An 18,187-nucleotide genomic window follows, 5' to 3' on the forward strand; every position below is an offset into this window, starting at 1 on the left:
ATCCTCACGTTGAATGGCCCAGTCTGGAACTCTCATCAGATAAAAACTTGCCCAGAATATGTTTTTGTCCTCTGGAAAGGACTCAACACACAGTGCCATGAAGTCCCAAAGACGCATCTGGTATCTTCCCAAACTGGAAACTCTGTGGCCTAGAGCATTTGCCTAATGTGTATAAATGTTTTCCTTCCTTATCCATTGGGGAAGAATGGGAACAGGCCTATAATGAGTGGGAAGGACCTCAGTGATCATGGAACTGGGAATGGGGAGGTGGAACAGGAGTTTCAGTTCCCTGTTATTTTATTTTATACACATTTCCCATTTTCTTGGTAAAAGTTTGACTGGAGGAAAGTCTAAACCAGTGGTTCTCAACTTACCTAATGCCGTGACCCTTTAATACAGTTCCTCATGTTGTGGTGACCCCCAATCCTAACATTTATCCATTTTACAGATGAAGAACACTGATGCAGAGAGTCTTAGGCAACCCCTGTGAAAGTGTCATTCGACCCCCAAAGGGGTCCCGACCCCCAGGTTGAGAACCACTGGTCTAAGCCATACCGCCTCAGCTATCTCTTGAATACCTTTAATAAAAAAAAGGTTGGTGCCATATAACACCTATGATCAGATCCAAGGACCTCAGATCTGATTGAATGCAGTCAATGTCCAGTGCTTTCACCATTCAATTTAATTGCTCTGAATAGAGCTTAAGGTCCTCTGTTTGAGAAACAGGAGCTAGAATACTGACATCCTCTGGAGAAGGCATGGAGGTGTCATCAGACTATCATCTAGAATCAAAATTCTAATGGAGACATAGGGAACCGGCAATGTCTTCATGTCTCCACATCAAAGACTGTTTGACAGTACAACTTAGGAGGAGGATGAGAAGGGATATGACAAGGAGGACTAATGATCCTATAGGAGCATGGTGACATATGCATCCTGAGCAACATGCATAGGTAGATTGGCAAAGGTGAGAATGGAAACACTGCATCTGACAGGAGGAATGATGCATCAATATGGAGTGCTGGGTGTGTTCCAAAGGAGACAGGGGAACCTCAAAAACATCACTCTCCAAGGAAGGAGAGGAGTGTCCACTAAACATCAGGGAAGGCATCATTGGACAATGGAAGAGCTCTAGGTTGTTAGGGATGGCAGAGTCCATGACAAGGTGAGGACAGCAGCAGCTTCAATACTGTAAGGCTCCGACCATAATGGTGACAAGGACTCCATCCAGGGGGAGAATTCAATGGACAACACTGAGGAGATGGGCAAGACAGAATTGGAGAAGCTTGGCAGTGAGAAGACAATGGTGATCAACACTGATAGAAGACCTACAAGTGATAAACTGGAGAATCAAGTTGGGGATGTGTCATCAATGAGCCTTGGTATTACAGAGATGATGGTGATCGATGTCAAGAGGAGGACGAAATGAGGAATCTGACTATAGATGGGTCAGCGATCAGCCTCAGCATTGAGGAGATAATGGTTTGATCTGAGAAGTATTTAAAATCTTTTTGGCCTTCTTATCCAGGGGCTCCGAAGTAGCCCATTTGGCCACCAAAGTCGAGTCAGAAGCTGGTCCAGATGGAATCATAGGGACAGAAGCAACTGAAGGCATATGAGCCCTCCTTGAAGATTTCCCCGTAGGAGTATCCACCGCAACGAAAGACTCTTCCCATAATGTGGCCTTAAGCCTCAAAGCCTACTCATTTCTGACATTTGGAATAAAAAAGCAGCAGGACAGGCAGGTGTCCAAGACATGAGTCTCACTGGGACAAAAAAGACATTCCTTGTGATCATCGTTCTGAGCCATCTTCATTCCACATTTGGAACACTTTTCATACAATGCCATTCTGATGAAAAAGAAGAATCCTGGGGTCAAAGTTGAAGCACTCAGCTAAAACCTGTTCTCTCTCCATGGCAACAGAGAACTGAGGGAGGAGCGTTCTCCCTGCCTCTGTCACGTGACCATTTGGACAGGAACCCAGCCCACTCCTGGCTCTGGATGGGAGAGAGGAGAGGGCTCCAAGTGCTCTGAAGCTTCCAGAAGCCTTTTCACCCGTTCTTTGCGGCTGGCCTGCCCCTGCCCAATCCCCATGTGGGACTGCACCAAACAGTGAAAGAGAGAGTATTATGATTCAACCAGAGGTCAACAAGGTCTTCTCCAGTTGTGCCCTAATGTTTCATTTCTGTCAGGACCCACAGTGACATCCACAACCACTCCTGACTGTTCAGCAAATGTATCTGTATGATGCTAGAAAAACACAATTGCCACACAGCATCATAAGTTCACAGTATTTTTTTTCTTGTACAACAAGGTTTTGGTAAACACTGTTTGGGTTGTACTATAAATCACAGGCTGATTTGCAGTAATTTGGTAAGGGTGAACTGTTACCTTCCTCTTCGGCCAATTCTATGTACCTGATAGAGTGGGGTGTATAGGGGATGCCAATTTCAGTTTCCCTCTTCAGATGCTTTGAGAATCCTATGTGGTGTTTACTTTCTCTTTTCTATCCATGTGTCAAGAGTTCCCTGCCCCAGTCTCTTCTGCTCCCCTACTGGTCTCCCTTGTCCTATGATTTGGTGAGATGGGGCCTCTGCATTCTCAGACTCTTTGCTACCCCTCCTGCAAACACAGCCTTCAAAAACACGGTAAGCTGTTTTAAAACAATATGACTCATTGCAGATTTTACACTGAGTTTAAAAAAACAAAGGGGTGGTCGGCCAAGGTGGGGAGGGGGCAGGAATAGGTTGCGGTATAACATGGGAGAACTTGGGCTGTTTGCTGATGGTGACAATAAAATAAAAACCATTTGAAAAATCCTGGGTTGAATTAAGTGTTAGAAGCATCTTATTTCCAGACTGTGCCAGGCAAGAAAAAATGGAAATATGTGTTGGGGAAGGATGTTTTTAAAAAGAGTACGTTTTTGAAGATCAGGAAGAATATGGGATGGGTAAGGAATGGATCTTTGTGTGGCGTGGAAATGTTTTTCAGAGGTGTGGGCAGTAAAAGTAATGGAGCACATCAATGTGGGAGAAATTAATTGCCTTGCAAGTTTTGTTCCTTAATTGTAAGAATTGTAAGAATAGGAGAACAAGTTGTGGTTGATTTTCAATATTCTGAGAGAGTGTTCCTTAATTTTGAATGTGTACGTTAAGAACGTAAGAGGAGTCTTGGTGGGTCACAGCAGTTAGCCCAAAGACAACCCCTGAATCTGACAGATTATTCCATCCAGTTAGTCTAGCCCTGATTTGGATGGACCAGGCTAGTCCAATCTTGGCAGATGTTGGAACCTAACCAGGGTCAGTCCTGGTAAGGACTTGGATAGGGGACCACCATCTCCAGGGTTGCTTCCCAAAGGCAGGCAACAGCAAACCAAGTCAGAAAGTCTCTTGCCTTGAAAACCCTACAAGGTCACCATAAGTTGACTGTGACTTGATGGCACTTTCCACCATTACAAGTCTAGCATCCTGTTTCAAGCTACATTGCCCAGGTGAAGACAGGCTGCAATTTTTCTGACCACTGTGCCCTTTCTCCTTCATTCCTCTTTATTTCATGGTTTCTCTCTTCCTTTTACCAGATCTTTCTCTGTCACTAGACCTTCCCCCACCCTTGCTTCACTTGGCCTCCACACAGCCCCCCATTACTTCTCATTTTCACCCCTCATTTTCACTTTTTGAACATTGAGGCTCTCCTGCTCCATCGTCTGCTCTTTCCTGATTCCTTGGGGAACCCATCACACACCATTTAATTAAGGGATTAATAGCTCTGACTGTTTTCTTAAAATGCCATCCTAGCAGTTATATCATTCAACTTCATTGACTTCATTGGACTTAAAAGGGTATGACTCCACTTACAATAGAATTGTCATGTGTTCATATTTAGGATACAACATTCGTGTTCATGTTCATATTTAGGATACAACATTCAGCATGCTTCTTTGCCTGACCCAGATGTGAGCCTCAGTATTCCCCTCAGCACTGTGAACCAAGATTTTATGCTTAACTTGTTCATTAAAAATTGCAAAAATTTTAAAAGTGTCAGAGATTCAATGACTGCCCTTGGACTTGTCATTCATCATTCGGTCTCTACCTTGTTGCTCTATAAAATATAAGTGTGAATTGGGTGTTTTCTGTCAATTATGTAGGTCATTTTGGGATGCTTACATTATAATCCCTGATTTGTAGTGTCAAGTGATGAAACTAGGTAAGTCACTGGAGATCCACACTCAAATCTTCCCATCTTTTTTTTTTAAAAAGAGAAACAGCATTCACACACACACCCTACACAAACTATTTCCATCTGGCTCTGTCCTCCTGAGTGAATATTTTGTATCTGATTCCAATTGGTAGGTCCTGGGCTTCTAGTGAAATAAAAAAGTGGTAGTGATGGTAGTAGTAGATCTTGCAAGTTTGAAGTCTGCTTATCACAGCCCTAAAATTCCATACTGTACTTTGTTTTCCGCCACTTAAATTATTGTCAAAAGACCCGTATTTGGGGGTTTCTTGATCATGAAAGCAAAGTTGTACAAAGTAAGCAAATCCCTTGCAATTTCACTCTGTTTGTTTGCTGTAGTTAGGCAATCAAATTCTTTTTTTAAAATCCATATACAGTACCCAACTCAGTTCATGTGAACTCCTTTGTGATGCACAAACCACGATATCCGTCTTGATGAAATCTATTCAGAATGGAAAATGCCTAATCTTAAAATATGTGCAATCTGGGAACAATCTTTTTTTTTAATTATCAAAGGTCTGTAAACACTGGGCAACCTGGTCTCATGTACACCTCCTTCCCCTCCCCCTTTTCAGTGAGTAACACTCTAAACACATTTTTATCCCAACCCGGTATTTTTCATTTCCCTTTAAGGTTATGACAGTTATAGAGTTCCTACAGTTCCAGATTTTCCTTTGCACATGAGGATGACTTTTTGTCCCCCACAGAAGGAAGCTTTACTAGACTGGTTTGTTACAGTGGACAAAAAACGACACACATTATACACAAGAGTGTCAGTGGCCAGACGTCTACAATTTGCAAAGCACTTTCCTGTCAGGTACGAACAATCCTCCTGAATATCTTCATTTGTACATTATCAAGCACAACTTACTATATTTATACTTTCCTCACCATGGCTAAGAATAGTCTTGAATCTCGACAACTTTGATGTAATCATACATGTAAAGACCTCTGACTACATAATTGTTGAAATGCCTCATGCCTACAACCAATCTGTTGCTTTTACAGGTTTAATCTTGGTATTAAGGGGCTGATTGTGGAACCATGTCGCTACAACATCTTCAACCCAGCTGTATATCATATAAACCACTATAGGTGGTGTCAAGCTCCCATGATTCTTAGTATTAGTGCATACCTTTAACTCCACAATCTATAATACTACAAAATACAGCTCTCATTTCTCCCCCAAAAAGCACAAGTGGACTATCAGCAAGGGTCCGACTGTGTTATTCCTAATTACCTTTTTTTCACTCTTGATCCTGTGGCTCTCATAATTAGTTACCTGGGGCTGCAATCCAATTTGAAGTGATGACAAGAAAGTGATCCATGAAAAAGTAATAAGTTAAATCCAATTTCAGCCTTCCTCTAATTAAATGCACATGGAACTAATGACTCAAACCCTACCATTTCAGTGATAATGGTAATTAGCGAGGTGGGAGTCACTCTCTTTTTCAACACTGTAGGTGTAAACCACATGGTAAAATGGCATGAGCACTCTTAATTACATATGTCATTTTGTCAGCAATTTACACATTTCTGACCAGTCAAGTATGTTTCATTTTCTTCTTCTTCCATAATGCTTATAACAAACCCCAAGATATGCTCAGGCACATTGTTTAGTTTTGCAGCCCCTACAAAAACACTTTGCCTGGAAATCATCACAAAAATAATGATTTCTTTTTAACCTTTAAGATGGGGGAGAAATTTTTTTAAAGGTGGGTCTCAAGATGTAGAGACCCACCTCCTCATATGCAGAACAATCTGCTGCAACTATTTCATTACCAGATGCAAGTTAGAATTAGGTCATCTGGAAGGTGAAGAGCTCTTGTTGCGAACCCCACCCCCTGTGGCCCATGATGATCTGAGAACAAGTTGCACCCCTTAAAATGAAATCACAGAAAAGAGTGAAAGACAAAAAAAAAAAAAACCCACTACAAGTCTTCAAAGAAGCCATACCTGTGAACATAAAAAAGTCACCAATCTTGGGAAAGCTTTCTGAGAGGCAAATCCAGAACAGTAACTCACGAAGTAACTCAACAGGTAACTTTCTTGGAAGGTAAATAATTCTCTTGACACTCTACATCAGTTGTAACTAACTCATTCAATTACATTCTATGCGAAGACAAGCAGAACCAATCACCTCCCTCCAAGCGAAGTCAATACTCTTATAGAATTAAAACAGGCACAACTACATCCTCCTTTTGTGAGGGAGCTCTGGAGCTCACAGAGATCTAATATAGAAGACTCATGTCTTGGAACACAGTCTTGGAATTACTGCCCTTGAATAACTAGGCTTGAGAAAAGACACACACACACACACACACACCCAAGAGAACTACAGGATATAACCAGGCCTTTCCCAGGAAGGGAACATGGCATGGCATCACTCAACATCATCATATCTTGGAAGATAAGAAGGATCAATAATTGGAAGGGAGACCTTCAAAGAAGACTCTGCAGAGTACAACAATGGCACACACCTTGGCTTAAATCACTTGAAATCCCTTTACTAGGGCTGCCATGAGTCCATTGTGACCTGACAGCTTTTTCCACATGCAGTTATGTCCTAAACCTTGACGTTAATCAAATCCTTTTATAGACCCACAAAGCCCTATGAATGGTACAGGTCCTCAATTCTAGAACAGGCTGTTTGGAAGCTACTGCTAAAGTATGGCACTGGTAGTAAAGACAGACTAGAGAAAAATGGGATCTCTTGAAGAATTGCTCATCAGGACAGACTGGTTGATTTCCCATGGGCGAGGTTCTGTCAGCATTGAATCAGAACAAAGAGAATGTTACCGTATATACTGGAGTATAAGGTGACCCGAATATAAGCCGAGGAACCTAATTTTAATCACAGAAAACTGGGAAAAGTTATTGACTCAAGTATAACCCTAGGGTGGGAAATGCAGTAGCTACTGGTAAATTTCAAAAATAAAAATAGATACTAATAAAATTACATTAATTGAGGTATCAGTAGGTTAAATGTTTTTGAATATTTATTTCAAAGAAAAACAGTAAACTAGCTCTGTAAGTGGAAAATAGGGTCAACGAAAACAATATGGTATCAACAATAACTTTAAAAGTACAAAAACCTTAGCTCAATCAGCAACCAAGCTAATACACAAGAGTTAAAATCCTTCAACACTGGATTCCTCATCATCATCTGTATGTCCAAACAGAGCTTCAGCTATAGCTGGTGTGAGGTTATCAGCATAGACATTGTCATCATCACTGAGTTCACAGTCATCACCGTCACTGCTGTCGTTCTCATACAAAGCACTGTTTTCACTGCCATCCATAGCAGTTATACTTCACTACCATCCATAGCAGTTGTACTTGAGTACAAGCCGAGGGGGGCTTTTTCAGCATAAAAAATGTGCTGAAAAAGTCGGCTTATACTCGAGTATCTACGGTATTTTTCTTCTGACGGCGTACTTATCTATATCAGTCAGAGATGTTAGACCATTGCTCAAAAATATTGGTGTCTTTAATTTATTATGAAACAGGAACAATAATTTAAACGTAAAGAACTTCAACAGGATTTATGAACGATCATTTGGTGCAGCTCAAAAACAATTCTTTCATCGACACCTCTGAATAAGTAGGTATGTGGTTCATCGCTTACACTCATGAAACTCACATGGAGCTGCCTTATACTGAACTTGACCACTGGTCCATCTCTGTCAAATTGACACTGCCAATTGTCTGCTTTGTCACTGTCTACTTAGACTGGCAGAAGCTCTCCATGGCCTCAGAGGTCTTTCATGACACCTACTACCTATACAAGTTCCTAAAACACCTTCACAGTAAATGTAATTTGTATTCAGAGTACATGTTACTACTTTCCCCCTTCCTGCTCTCACAGCTCATCTAGCACTGAATAATGAACAAATTTCATACGATCAAATTTCATATGATCAAATTTTACAAACCAAGATACTTCAGGATTAGCTTTTTGAAAGTATTTTCAACCTTGATGCTCCACTTTCCTTTGAGCTCAGCAGACAACATTTTAAAAACACAGTTTAATGCTGCCTAAATACACAAGCAGTTTTATTTTCTTGAGCAAAGGGGGGAAAAGTCTTTCTGAATTTGCCTGCAATGTTTAAATTCATACCAACAACTACAGAACAGAAACAAAGTTTGCACCAAAAGTCAGTGATTTTAAGTGCATTGGTAGATCTAGACTGGGGGTCTGCAACCTGCGGCTCTCCAGATGTTCATGGACTACAAATCCCATCAGCCCCTGCCAGCCGGGCCAGTTGGAGAGCCGCAAGTTGCAGACCCCTGATCTAGACCCAGGCATATACATCCCGGCTAGTTGAAGATAGTAAATTTCCAAGATGAGACTAGACTAGCAAAATAATTATTGTGCATTATAAAATAAAAGTTAACATCAGTGGGAAATATTTGCACAAAGGGATTTAATCTTCATGCTGGACCTATTTTATTTTTTGTAGTTCTGATGTTTTTATGGTCTTCCAATTTCTGGCTATTAACATTCATTATTTAAACTTTCAAATGTCTTTTGTTTGTAGTATTAGGCTATGAAGACACAGGCCCCTGCCAAACAAAAGACAAGGTTGTATATGAAACTAGGCTGAAAAATGTGAGTCACAGCATTTTTTATTTGGAAAAGAAAAAATAGCAGTAGACCACATCTCAGACAAATGCTTATACACCAGCATATGATATATGCAAGAACAAGTCTCCAAGTCAAGAGGTAACAAAGGCCATTCTACTGGGAGACTTTCAACTGGCTTGTGTGAAAGTCAAGAGATATAAGTCAATACAGAACAGTTAATGCTGAGGTTTGGAAAGCACATTCATCCTTCTTCATTCATGAGTTGCTAAAAGAATGTGAGAAAGTATCACATTTTCTACTTCTGTGCGTGGCTATGGCCATCTCCTAGCTCCTACTAAATTAGACTGACTGAGACTCATTTAGCAATATCCTTTAGTGACCGTAAATTGTCTGTCTCATTCAACATCTCTATCATGTTGGCCCAGCCTCCTTGGTTATCAGCTCACAACCTCTGGGGCAGGCAGATCTAAAACACAATATTCTAGATTAACATTGCCTCTCTCCTTCCATGCTTCAAGCAAACAAGGTCTTTGATGAAGCAAATCTAATTTTGTGGTACTTTTTGAATATCACACCATCACTCCCAACCTAGGAATCACAACCTTATTTTAGAATCTAAAATAGAAGGAAGATTCGTGTAGTAATTTGTGAAAAATGTTGCCAACTTTTTTTTAAATCAACTTTTTAAAAAATCAACTAACAGCATCAGGATAGTTTGAAAAGGACAAGGGACTCAGTTCATTGATAAAATAGCAGAAGAATCTAATTTGTTATTTAGAAAAGGATAAACAAAAATCATTACACTGATTTCAGGTTGATTACAGTAACTGACTGTTGGTAAAAATGAGGCAAACAATACTATTCAATATGTCTTATTGGCAAATGGGATGAGAAGGGAGTGGTGTGTATATTTCTTCTTAACAATTACTCTCTGTTATATTGAAACTGTACATCTTTATTGTACCACTGGGCTGAGAGTGTCTGCTATATTCAAGAGCAGGTTTAAGGATGCAAAAGCTAAAGGAGTAACAGGGAAAAACAGAATGGGCAGTCATTTGAATCAGTGAGTGACAGGTTGGACCAGCTCTCTGTATACATTAATAAATTAGAATTTTAATTGTGTCTCTGACTGCTGCAGCAGCTTCAACACTTTAATACGTACCAACAATTGGCTGTTATGGAATCTGCAACGTGGCCCTCACTGTTGACCTCTGAAACGCAATTCCCAGTCTGACTATGGAAACTGTTTGGTTTGATCCTTTCAACTTATTTGAATCCTGACAAATAAGCTCACAGCTGAAAGGTCAACACAGTCATATTTCATCCTCTGGAGCAATTCTTAAGACATCTGCACAACAAAGCGCTTCTTCTAGTACCTGACACTGGGCCTTGCCAGCACAATATCTCATTAAAAATGTCCCCAGTAGAAGAGTCTATTAAAAGACAAGTGGATCAGCTATGGATTGACCAATATATATATATTTTAAAAAGTTTTGACAAAACAGTATGGATTCAGCAGTTTATTCTTTCACAGGAATGGTTTTAAAAGACGTGCTTGCTCAAAGATGACAGTTTATTTGTTTTCAAAGGACAACAATTTATTACCAACAAAAAGGTGGGGCACCAAATGATTGGATGTGATTGTGTAAATTAGGAGTCATGCCCGTAAATCTTTGCCATTCAGTGATCAAAAGCCAACAATCTCTTGTCCACTGTAAAGCTGGGATAATACTGGAAGTGATTTGAATATTGATATTCAAAAAGAACTTCTGAGAAAAGAATGAATACAAGCAACAGTGCAACACAACACATTTGAAGAAATTAAAACAACATTCCTAATTTCTTCTTTAAAGAAAATTCTCACCCAATCTATTACTGAATAGTCTAACACAGTTGTGAGAAGAATTTCCTTGAACTAGGAATTTCTTTCATCACCAGACACAATTTGAATATCACAAGTTGTACACAAAAACTGAAAATCAATAGAAGAATACATCTACTATATCATGTACACAACAAGTAGGCAAAAGTAATACAAACAGCAACATTCCATTAGTACAAAAAAGAACTGGATTAATTTTGTAAGATCACTATCACTGCAGTTCTATGAGTTAGCAGTCTTAGCTCCGAGGTTGATACTTCTAATGTTTCTTTGGAAACAACATATCAAATCTGCATCTCACTTGAATTACAAGTGTGGTAGGGTGGTTAGAACTTCAAGTTAGGCCAAGGGATGTAAGCTTCAAATTCTCACTCAGCTCACTTGCTGACCTTGTACAAAGCACACTCTTTGGGCCTTCTCTACTCCACAGAGAATATTATCAGGATCAAACAGGTAAGGAAGAACTAAGTATTCCCCCACCCCAGAAGGACAGAGGTGAAAAATCTGAGTTAGCTAGCTAGATAAATGCAGCACAGCAAGCGTAACAATGTACAAATTTCCTTGCAAAGTTCTGTCGGAAGATAATGAAGGTATAACCTCAAGTACAGGTTCCTTGACATGCCAAAATCAATGACACTGGGAAACATCTACCCCAGAGTTGTCTTCAACAACAACAGAATCTTCAACACTTTACCATAAAGTTGTATTAATCCATTTTTTATGTAATTCAACAAATCTTTTTTTTTAAATTGCAACCCTAATTCAACTAACCTCAAATTAGAGGTTTTCAAAATATCTTACTTTCAGGAATGGACCTTTCCTCCAGAAATCTGTCAGCTATAATTCAACACATGTCCCCTGTTGCAGACCATCTTAGACCCACAGTGCATATAACAGAAGGCTTCATCTCTGAAACAACCCTTCTCCATCATAGTGATGACTACCCTTCTCAGTGATGGAGATACTATGTGTTCTTCAGCAAGGCCGAGTCACTGTTGCCAATGGTAACAATCTTGAGAGTGCTTAAAAATCCATTTTCCATCCTAACAATCATACTATAACAATCCATCCCATCAACTCCCATAAAGTGTGAGCACCCTTAGACTTCCGACTTCTTAAACATCCTTCTGGTTAAATTCAATGTTTGTGTTAGATTCAGCAACCCTTTCCATTCAATTACTTTTCTGTCACACATCAGTTTTGTCCACACATATCCCATGATCCCTCACATGGGCTCATTCCGCACATGCAGAATAATGCACTTTCAAACTGCTTTCAATGCTCTTTGAAGCTGTGCGGAATGGCAAAATCCACTTGCAAACAGTTGTGAAAGTGGTTTGAAAACGCAGTATTTTGCGTGTGCGGAAGGGGCCATAGCCTTTTTGGTAGTAATTCCTTGGTCGCTAAAAAGCTGGATGGATACAACCCATTATATAAAGAAGTCACTGACATCCATGTTCTACATTTATCATTATGATTAAACAACAAACTATTGAACATCATTGTAATCTACATGGTCTCTCATTCTTAATTTATACCTTTTATTTTGTATATTATTAAAAATTATTAAGACATAAGTTTCTTACCTGAAGGGATGGCTGTTTGTCATTCCTCTTGGGTGATTTTAGCCCACTGACTTGCTGCTGTTGTTGCTGTTGCTGATGTTGCTGCTGCTGGTGTAATAGAAGCTGCCTTGCTACCTGAAGAGCCTGGAAGAAAAAAATAACACAAATAAGTGTCGCCTAGATGCAATTACACGAGGCATCTGAGACATTCCAGAGGCACAATCATCAAAGAATCCTAGTTTCAGTGGGTAGCCATGTTGGCCAGCAGCGGAATGGCAAAATTTGGGACCAGTGATGCCTTAAAGACCAACAACATTTCCAAAGTATAAGCTTCTGAGAGTTAACTCCCTTTGTCATGATATCTGACAAAGGGAGCTTGAGCTTTAACCAAAGCTTTGATGCTTGAAAGCTGATATGTTGGAGCATGTCGAGTTCCTGGCCCCCCGTACTTCCTGGGGGGGCCCTCCCCAGGTCTGAAGAGCCCTTCCTCTGGCCTCAAACAGCATGTCTGGGTGCAGCCTTTTCCCAAGGCTGCCAGGTCCTGAGTCGGACCATCGAAGCCTTTTCCCAAGGCTGCCGGGTCCTGAGTCGGACCATCGAAGCCTTTTCCCAAGGCTGCCAGGTCCTGAGTCGGACCATAGCTACATAGGAGCATCCTCCCTGGCTGTCCAGACCCTCACCCTTTTTATTCTCTCCCCACAAACTGGGTTCTGCCCCGACCCTTCCCCTCTACCTCTTCCTTCAGAGCTAAGAGCTCTAATTCAGTCAACTTGCTCCTCCCCTTCCTTCATGGCCAGGCTGGGCTCTGTCACTTTCCCGTTACTGCTCCACGAGGGCAGAGGCCTCAGTTGGAATTCTGGGCCTACTCCAGGCCCCTTGATGAGGGCCTGGGCTTCTAGTGCAGAGTTGGGCCATGCCTGGATGTGGCTCAGACTGACTTCCAGGCCTCTTCTGCAGTTGTGCAGCCTTTGGAGCCCAGGCAACTGCTGCAGCCCAGGATGGGGCTCTTCCCTGTGAATTGTCTTGCTCTGGAGGGTCTGCTGCCTGCCACCCTGTGTACCCCCAGGGCCTGGGTAAGTCTTTCTCCTGGGGCTTCTTACCTGGGGCCCTCTCCCAGTTGGAGTGGGAGTCTGAGGGCATGGTCCTTGGACAGAAAGTTTGTTGGTCTTTAACATGCTACTTGGCTCAAACCTTGTTCCAAAAGAGTTCCAGAAACATTTGATTGTCACTACACGAGTGTGGTTGCCCAAGAGTATCAGACATGAGCACATGGAAATAGTGACCATTCTAATTTCACATGGAAATAGTGACCATCCATAAGGTTATCTCACTCAGCACACAAGGATAGCCACATTAACCTTAGCAGATGGATTGTGCTGACAAATCGTTGCCACCAAAGGCCCAATGTTTTATCCTTATCCTGGGAAAATTTGGACAAACTTGCACAATGGTGAGACCAAGACAAGACTACATTTCCTGTGAAGAATCAGAGTGTCTGTGGCAGACATGGACATTAGTTGGTAACAATACTGCCTTGGATGTTTTAATCTAATTGGCCAAAGATATGGACAATGGCTAGCATTCCAGCTTTCTCTTGACAGAAAAGAACATATTCCCTACAATGACAGTGATGATGATGTTTGTGTTTCAGCTAATGGTTCTTTCTGTGTTGAAGAAGTCTCACAGCTGGTTGTTTTACTATCTCTCCTCCTATCACAGTAGACTAATGATACTTGTTCATTTTTATTTCAGCAGCTCCTTGATAAGAATACACCTAACAGAATATAATGTATGTTGAGGCATCTCCCTCTTACTTTCCTTCCTAGCCTCCTTCCCAGATCAATTAGGAGCAGTGCTCCATCCATACTATGATGTTCCTCACACTCTCCTCACTAGAAGATGTGAACATTTGGTTAAGGAGACCTGTGGTTAGAGTAACACAGGATTTCTTTACAGTGGGAGATTAAACCATTTTTAACGTGTTCTATGTGCTTGTATTCTTTTCACGCCACCTGCAGAAACCAAATGAAATGATGGGCCTCATCTCACTTGTATTATGCCTGACAGACTTGTGTAGAGTTTACTGTAAAACATGTTTAACACTGACTTTGCTTTTTCACTGTTCAAAGCAGGTTCAGATTGAAGTCAGAGACCTAGGCAACAGTCTGTTTCATATGGGCTCTTTAATGCACCCTGGCTTCTGAATGAAAACATTTTTTAAGATTTCACACAACTTAAAGATAACTGTCCTCCTGCAGTTAATGAAGGTTTAATATGGGTTTTTCAAAGGTACTGTATTTTATCCTTTAGGTACGCGAAACCTTTTTAAAAAATCTGTTTACTGCCAAAAGAATTGTTTTTTTATATCCTGCTTTTCTCTACAGTAAGGGGTCCCAAAACAGCTTACAATCGCCTTTTCCTCCCACAACAGGAACACTGTAGGGTAGGTGGAACTGAGAGAGCACTGAGAGAACAGTGACTAGCTCAAGGTCACCCAGCAGGCTTCATATGGAGGAGCGGGGAGTTAAATTTGGTTCTCCAGATTAGAGTTCACCGCTCATGTGAAGGAACAGGGAATCAAATTTAGTTCTCTAGATTAGAGTCTACAGAACTAAACCACACTGGCTCTCAGTGAGTATAAAGGGCCTGTATGATAAAAGGAACCAATAAGAGAGTTAAGTGCTGCTTTCTTGGATCAGCCCAAAAGTTTTATCAGTTTCCAACACTGCTCTGTGAGATGCACTCAAACAAAATGGACAGCCATCTTCAATAATCTGAGGTATGGAGCTTTCTGAATATTAAATACGCATTTTAAGCTACTTTTACTAATCGTTATCCTGAAAGTATTTAACCGACTTGTCAACACAACAACTCATAATAATAAATGCTGTAAGTTAATCGTGTATGGGGGAAGGGAGGAGGTATAACCAGCTTCCTGTCAGAAGAAACCAATGGAGAACACGCAATTGTGCTTTCAAGCCCAAACAGTGATGCCAAGAAGACTCCCTACAAACAATGTGACACACCTGGCTATACAGGGCGGCAGAAAACAACATCTAAGTAAAACTACAACTGAAGTAATGGGTATTTAGGAAACAGCAAAGGAGCAACCTTTATGAAATATCCAGTGAGGGCTGAATGTAGATACAATAAATAGTAAAGCTGCAAAATGAGGACTGGTGGTGGCAGTACCAGAGCTGGAAATGCATTTGGAATTGTTGAAGAGATAGCTGGGTGACATACACAGAGAGAGACTGGGGGAAAACAACAAAAAAATGAGCGGCATGTTTTCCCCACCCAGCTCGCTCTGAGAAGTCTGAAGCACTCACCAACATTTCAGATGCAAAAGGAGAAAAGCCTGCCTGTAGGAGCCAGAAGCAAATCAACGTCTGTGGGAGGACAGCTGGAAGTTTAGATGCCTCAAGGAGTTGCCTCTCGCTTGCTCCCTCATTGGAGGATTCACCATGGCTGGACTCAAGGATTTCCTTGTCTCCTTGGAGACGTTCGGTACATGCGTAGGTGTGAACAGTGGGAAGAGCGAAGACTTCATTAATGTAAAACAAGAAAGAAATAGTCCCTGTGCAAGATGCCTATCACGGAAGGAGGGAGTGAGGCATCCACACTTCCTTCTGCATATGTTCACAAAGATATTTAGCAAATGCTGATTACACGAGCAATCTTGAATTAATTGAGGGGGCCACTGACAAGTCAGGAAGCATTCATCCCTGAGAAAGCAGAAAAGGTCTGGTTACTGGACGGGGGTGGGATATGGTAAGCAAAGCAAACCAATGATTGTATTTGGAGCTGATGGTATTTAGCAAAGGCCCAGAACATTAGTCTACCATGAAACATCCAACTGTGAGACTTCCCCAACACAGAAAGAACCATTAGCTGAAACATCATCATCGCTCATTATTGTGCTGTTACATTCCATATAAGTGGCACCGTTGCAAGGAAAGGCCAGGCTCCATGGATAGAAGTCCAATGCTGCACAACTCTCAGGTATATTCAATATTCACTCTGAACAGCAACCAGGGTTATGTTTCACTGGTAGGGCATAATGTACTCAGAAGAACACCAACAATAGTAACCAATGTGAATCCATCTCCTTTCTTATTTCTAAGGTTGCCTCCTCATGGGTGGAAGAAGCGGTCCCGTGCGGGCGGTCCCAAAGGCGTCACAGGCTGCAGGGACGGCTCCACACGGAGCCGCCTCCAGTTTGTTTTGTTTACCTACCTTTTCTCCCTGCAAAGCTCTGGACGGAGGAAGGGCCATGGCCACACTGCCCTCTGATCCCCATGGACATGTCCCTCCTGCCCTCTGGAGCTTCTCGGGGAGAAAAGGTAGATAAACAAAACAAACCGGCTAGCTGATCTAAAAAAGAGGGAGCCCCTCATGCGGGTAAGCGCTTGCCTGCAGTTATGGGTAAGTCGGCGTGGGAAGAGCGCCATCTCTTTCCAAATAAGTCGCTTCGGCTGAGCTTAACTCCATAGGAAAGAAGCGATTCCGCTTAACTTTTAGAGGAGGAAGCATGGTGCTGCTGCACTGCAGCAGCAGCAGCAGCTGTGCAAACAGCGCATAGGGATGGTGTTTTTACCATCCCTGGGTTGCTGTTTTTGGCCCGTGCAGAAAGGGCCGCAGTGAGGCCTCCTTTATCTCTTCCTCTTTGAAAAAGGCACTGACCTCATGGACAGCACAAGCAAAGAATAAGAGGAAAGCAATCACAAGGTGTAATGCATGACTCAAAGGTAGGAGAGAATAGCATGGGGAAGTTACAGTTGAGGGCAGCAGAAAAGATTTTAAAACCTAGATAAAATGACATGGGAAAGGAAAACTTCAAGGGAGGGAGGACAGCAACTTTGATTAATTTCTAATGTATGAGGTATAGAAATCTAGTCTAATCTTCAGCTTGGTATAGATATTGTAAGTTTATGGTTTAATCAAATAGTTTATTAACCATAGTTAGTATGCTCCACTACACAGTAACCTGTTCTCATGTTACAATGAACATACATATTTCTTCCATGTGCACACATAAACTGTTTATAATGAATACCAAACACATGTACACTTTACAAATGAAACTAGGGAGCAGTACCTAAAAAAAACCCCATTAGTTTAAACCACATGTTCAGCTGTAGATGCACTAAATGTAACATGAGAATTACTAGACACACATATAAAGAAAAATCAGTGAACACAGATTGTACATGCATTTGCTATAACTTATGAACATGGCTGGAAAAACCCTCCCTTGCATGCCACCCCTCCCCCCTCACTCCCCTTCCCTTGCATGCCACCCTCCTCTACCCTCCCTCCCTTCCCTCTCTCTCCACTAGGGTGGGCCATGGTGATTACAGACAAATCAGGGTATGAGTGATCACCTGTAAAGTGAATCTTGCTTTCACAAACTATCCACAGTTAATACAAATTATGATTCAGAGTGATGCCGGAAATGAGTTTTTAACTTGGAATTCTTGGGAGGGCCGGCATGGTATAATGGTTAAGAGCAACGGACTCTAATCTGGAGAACTGGGTTTGATTCCCAATTCCACCACATGAGTGACAAGACTTTAATCTGGTGAACCAGGCTTACTTCTCCCCTCCTACAAATGAAGCCTCCTCGGTGACCTTGGGCTCATCACAGTTCTCTCCAAACTCCATCAGCCCCCCTACCTTGCAAGGTGTGTGTTGTGGAGAGAGGAAAGGAAGACTGCTTTGAGACTCCTGATGGCTGAGAAAAGTGGGGTATAAATCCAAACTCTTCTACTTCTTCTTTGTCACTGTACTGCTCATGCTGGGGTTATCTGTGGCTGCATCTTGGCAAGGGGAAGTAGTCTGTGCACACTCAAAAGGTTAAAAACAGGGAGTACTTCTGTGGCTAAAAAACAGGGAGCATTGGATCGAATTAAGTCCTA

At 41.6% G+C, this 18,187-nt stretch overlaps 1 protein-coding gene across 16 annotated transcripts in view; it reads right to left on the minus strand.

Annotated features, from left to right (window-relative positions):
- The window catches only part of FOXP1 (forkhead box P1), a 641,222-nt gene that overhangs the window by 183,949 nt on the left and 439,086 nt on the right, over positions 1-18,187 (minus strand). For all 16 annotated transcript variants that reach the window (XM_048490247.1, XM_048490263.1, XM_048490248.1 and 13 more), the window contains one exon: positions 12,291-12,413. In XM_048490247.1, coding sequence (XP_048346204.1) covers positions 12,291-12,413 — 123 coding nt within the window. The remainder of the gene's footprint in view (positions 1-12,290; positions 12,414-18,187) is intronic.

This window comes from Sphaerodactylus townsendi, linkage group LG03 (assembly GCF_021028975.2).
Source record: "Sphaerodactylus townsendi isolate TG3544 linkage group LG03, MPM_Stown_v2.3, whole genome shotgun sequence".
NCBI classification, from domain to species: Eukaryota; Metazoa; Chordata; class Lepidosauria; order Squamata; family Sphaerodactylidae; genus Sphaerodactylus; species Sphaerodactylus townsendi.